At 40.1% G+C, this 4,638-nt stretch overlaps 1 protein-coding gene across 1 annotated transcript; it reads right to left on the reverse strand.

The window, feature by feature from the left end:
* Positions 1–790: 790 nt before the first annotated feature.
* On the reverse strand, positions 791–3,821 carry abrab (actin binding Rho activating protein b). The gene is made up of 2 exons (XM_053612480.1): positions 2,937–3,821; positions 791–1,779 (listed from the first exon to the last, which is right to left on the reverse strand). Exons 1-2 carry the CDS (start codon positions 3,557–3,559, stop codon positions 1,296–1,298), a joined length of 1,107 nt encoding a protein of 368 aa, XP_053468455.1. The 5' UTR covers positions 3,560–3,821; the 3' UTR covers positions 791–1,295.
* Between the last annotated feature and the right edge of the window lie 817 nt (positions 3,822–4,638).

A 4,638-nucleotide genomic window follows, 5' to 3' on the forward strand; every position in this document is an offset into this window, starting at 1 on the left:
GGGCAGCCCTATGAGGGGTCCCTCTTTCAGATATTTGTAGATCTGCGTCATGGGCATCAACCTGCACATTTGCAAGATTTTATAGGGTGAATGTGACTACAGCCATTTTTTCCCCGGCTTTTTCCAACAGCCATTTTTTCAACAGCCGTTGTTAAGGGTCACGTAGAACTTCCTCATGACCTTGTTGGTATTAGTCATCCAGGTGCTGAAAGCACCGCCCCTGGCGGTCATCCGAAATTCATAGAACCGCAGTTACATGCGTAACCATTGTTAATGCATGTAGCATTAGTGCTCAGTCTGCTGGGTGTAAATGCTCATTACAAACACAACTCTTCAATGATGCACATTTATTTCAAATGAAACCTGTTCATTAGATCAGTGAACCATATCTGAACTAAGATGAGCATAAGACTGTGTGACATCATAAAAAAAACTACATTCAATCTTAATATTAAACATAATTCCATGTACAGTACTGTAAGTGTGATGTATTGTATGTGACTTATTGAAAGAGACTATTCTGTGTTCCAGTGCTGCTTTCAACATGCCTTCAAATTTCTCTCCATAGTCATTTGGAGGAATCTTAAGCAGAGTTCCAGTTAGGTGACACCTTGCATGCTTGAGGGATGGAATCAACATGACTGTAGTAGCCAAATTTTGACAGGAGGAATTTCATTCTAATGCTATTTCCATTTCAGAATATCAAAACAAAAAGTATTTTACAAACGTAAATAGTAGCAATAAAGTTAATATTGAATATAATGGGGGGGGGGGGGGGGGCTCATCTGATTTGCCATATTTGAATATGTTTTCCCTACATGACAGCTGATGTAATTTTTATGACTTTCTTGTGCTCACTATTTAGCATGCTTGATATTTTAACATATTAGCAGGTTACCAGGATTATATGACTTTTCATGCAATGTTACAGTATGATTGAAAAATCTGCTCTCCTGCAACCTGCAATTTGTGTGACATACTGTAGCACTTTTGAGTCATCCGTGGAGATCAGCCAGGGCATACCGAAAACAGAACTGGACTGCAGTCTGTTTTCTAGCGAATACAAACATGCACACACATTACAGATCAATTCAGTTGTCTTAAAATAAAAACATCAGTTCATCAGTCTTGAGAAACTTAGAATCTAAAATCCAGCAATAAAATAATTTACCAATAGCATCAGTGCTACATTCCTACCATTATTATCTAGTAATTCTTCTTCCATTCTACAGTATAGCAGCAAAGTCAACGCTCCTTTTGTTGTTGGAGTACATTATGTTATAAAATGATTTGTGTCACGCAAGCAGTGTAATGATAACGTCATCATCCTGACGCTGCCACAACATCTCCCCCTCAAAGTCCACCTTGCCGTGCTTCCTGGCCCTCATCAGGATGCCCACTACCTTGTCTGAAATCCTCACATATCTGTCAAACAGCTCACCAAAGGTGACCCGGGTGCAGCCATCTGGGTCAGGGTGAGCCATGGTACTTATGATAAAGCACAGGTGCTCAATCTCTCGATGGATGTGTGCCTCAGCCCGTTTGGCTCTCTCTGCCGTCTTGCTGCCCTCCTTAGGCCTGCCATAGCCCTCCTCTCCCTTCCGCAGTCGCGAGGACATGGAGAACTCATAGTCAAAATCATCACTGAAGGGGTTCAGTTTTTGGCTGGTGCTGTGCTCTGATGCCCAGTTTTGCCAGCGGCTCTTGAGGTTCCCCACAGCGCTGTACTTGTTGGAGCGGGCATTTATTTTGTTGGCATCCTCCACTTCCTTCTTGGCCCTGTGATAATACAAACACAACAAAATGTGTGAAATCAACAGTTTTCAAAAATTGTAATAAGTCTAGAATTTCAAACATATGACCACACACATATAAATAAACCGCACTAGACCATAAAAATGCTATGAGGTCAGAAACTGAATACCCAAATACTTATTCAGTGAATATCCAGTGGAACTTGGTTCTTTCTTCACATGAAAACAGTAATGAATTATTTGCCTTGGTTCTTGGGGATACTGTGAGATTTGATATATCAGTATGGATGACGTATGTCTCTTTATTCATTTTCCAAAAGCTCTCAACAATTTATATGAAGAAACAAGAAAAGAGTTTGGGAAATAACCAACCCCTGCTGGGAAAAAAAAGGTTTCTGCTTTTTTAAAATGTATTTTTTTTTATAATAGTTTGTAATGGTTAGTATCTGGTTGACCTGTAACTGATAATTGTGATAATTGATTTTCTGACAGGAAGTGAAAGGTGGCTTAGTGTGTCTCATGGTCTCAGATTTTGGTAATAAGACGGTTTAAGGGTGATTTAATCATAATGGACTTAATTGACTACAGTGATGTTGCATCTGCAGACCTAATTACTCTGCATTTCAGGATGCCTGCAAGGAAATGGGAAATCATGGTTATCAATTCCAATTCAGTTCAATTCAAATATTTTTTGCATTGCCAAAACAACATACAACAACAGACCAAGAGATGTGGGAATTGAACAAAACATAATAAAAATAGTGGAAAAAAAAAGTTACGAAAAAATAAATGAATAAACAGATGTTAAGATAAATATGTAGCAAAATTAATAACTAGATGCAACATTATCACTAATAAACTACGAAATACTGTATATAATAAAAAAAAATATTACTGGAGAAAGATATGAAGATGTCATTCAGAAATACATGTGTAACATCAAACGATATAAAAGTCACAATGACTAAAAACACATTAAAAATAATACTTTCCAAAGATAAGAGCAGGATAATTTAACTCTGTCTCAGTTAATAATACACTTTATTTTCCCTATAAACACCTATATGAATAAACAGAGAAGTAAGAGTTGAAATATTTTCGATAATATAATTTGAAAATGAATGAATGGCTTGCTTTTTAACTCCTTATTACAGTGGAAAGCTTTAGGAAAACCATGCTCACCCAAGTGATGATGGTCTCTTGAGCCTGAGTGATGTTTCATTCTCTTCATCATTTTCCTGATTCTCTGAAATGTCCAGCTCCAGAACTCTCTCCTTGGCCTCAGAGATTCCACTGCCCTCGCTGGACTCCCCCACTCTCTTCCGTCCATTTTCTACTGTCTTCCAGCTCTGTGTCAGCTCTGACACCATGTTGGAGCATTTTCTGCGCAGGGTGGGTGAACTCTTATTTTTCAGCATCCTGTCCAGCTCTTCTGCCTTTGGATCTTTACAAATGCGGTTGGTCAGGAACTCAATGCCTGCGCTCTTCTCCTGGACATCTCGCGTCACTGTTTTCACCACCTGTTTGGTCTTAATGCGGGAATCCTCTGGTCCATGCTCATTGTCCTGAGATTTTTTTGTCTTCTTCTCAGTAGATACAGGTTTCTTTGGTTCTTTCTTTTCAGTTTGGGGCTTGTCATAGCTGTCTGGGGCCCATCCTGTGGGTTCATTAGCCTGCTTTTCTTCGTTCTCACATATCCACTGTTGCCAGCTCCGTGCCAGGTTGCACACAACGCTCAGTGTACGCAGCTTCTTTATATTCTTGTTAACCGAGGGCTTCCTCTGAGATGACATGGTCTCAGACATAGCTGAACAACTGCCTGTTCATCCACTCTTTAAACTCTTCTTTGACTAATTGTTGTAGTTGTACCACCCTGTGTTGTTATTCTCTGGTCATTTCTAGAAGCAGCGTCCTCTCTTAGTCAGTGGTGCCTTTGAAATAGGGAGCAAATGCAACAGGATGGTGGAAAGTATGCCAGGCATTCCTACCTCCCTTATCATCTTTCCCTGACACTTGCCACTACCATTAGGAGACTGCTGTGGAATCACATTACATAGGGATAGTGGCTATTACTGAGGTTAAACAGGGCATAGCATGAATAGAGCTTATTCCATGCTCACAGTATTTTGCCTCCGCTGTATGCTACCTGTACAGTATCAGACACTATACTGTCTGAAATAAAAACTGATAGGAGTACATCTTCATCTGCTCAGTTAATCTCAACAAGCTTTAACTCTCTCTCTCTTTCTCTTGCTGGAAGGCTTTCTACTAGATTTTGGAGCATGGCTATGGGGCTTCAGCTACAAGAGCATTAGTGAAGGTGGGCACTGATGTTGAGAGAGGAGGCCTGGGGTGCAGTCAGCATTCCAATTCATCCCAAAGGTGTGATCGATATCAAGAGGACAAGAATGCATAAATCTGCACTGACCACTTGCGAACCATTTTTCCGCATATGTACAAGCCAGATTTTAGCCCAAAACCTATGGGCTATTGTGGAGGTAACCCTAACCGTAGGTTTTACTGGTTTTATTGGTTTCTGTTCAAATAATATCTCACCCTAACCCTAATGTCCATATTAATATTATAGATTGTATAATCACATAAGCACAGGATAATGAACTTGCTACTTTCAAGAGAAAGTTGCATTTAGCTTTGGAAGCTAGTGCATATTTTCTTTGTGTCTGCTTGGCTTGCCTTCTGGTTCCCCTGTTTTTATGCCAGTAGATGGATAGGCTAATTGGCCTGGTGTCCCATCCAGATTGTATTCCCTTCTCACGCCCAGTGCTGGCTCTGGATCCACTGCAACCCTGACCAGGATAGAGTGGTTACTGAAGGTGAATGAATGAGTTGCTAAGGTGCATATCATTGGATAAAAAAATATGAT

Source organism: Ictalurus furcatus, chromosome 24 (assembly GCF_023375685.1).
Source record: "Ictalurus furcatus strain D&B chromosome 24, Billie_1.0, whole genome shotgun sequence".
NCBI lineage: Eukaryota > Metazoa > Chordata > Actinopteri > Siluriformes > Ictaluridae > Ictalurus > Ictalurus furcatus.

What these genes read in the sequence shown, in the direction of transcription:
- abrab (XM_053612480.1), bottom strand. Translation starts at nt 3,559, where the DNA reads ATGTCTGAGACCATGTCATCTCAGAGGAAGCCCTCGGTTAACAAGAAT. An exon ending in AAGAGACCATCATCACTTGG is followed by an intron (nt 1,780 to 2,936) that starts GTGAGCATGGTT and finishes GTATTATCACAG; the next exon opens with GGCCAAGAAGGAAGTGGAGG.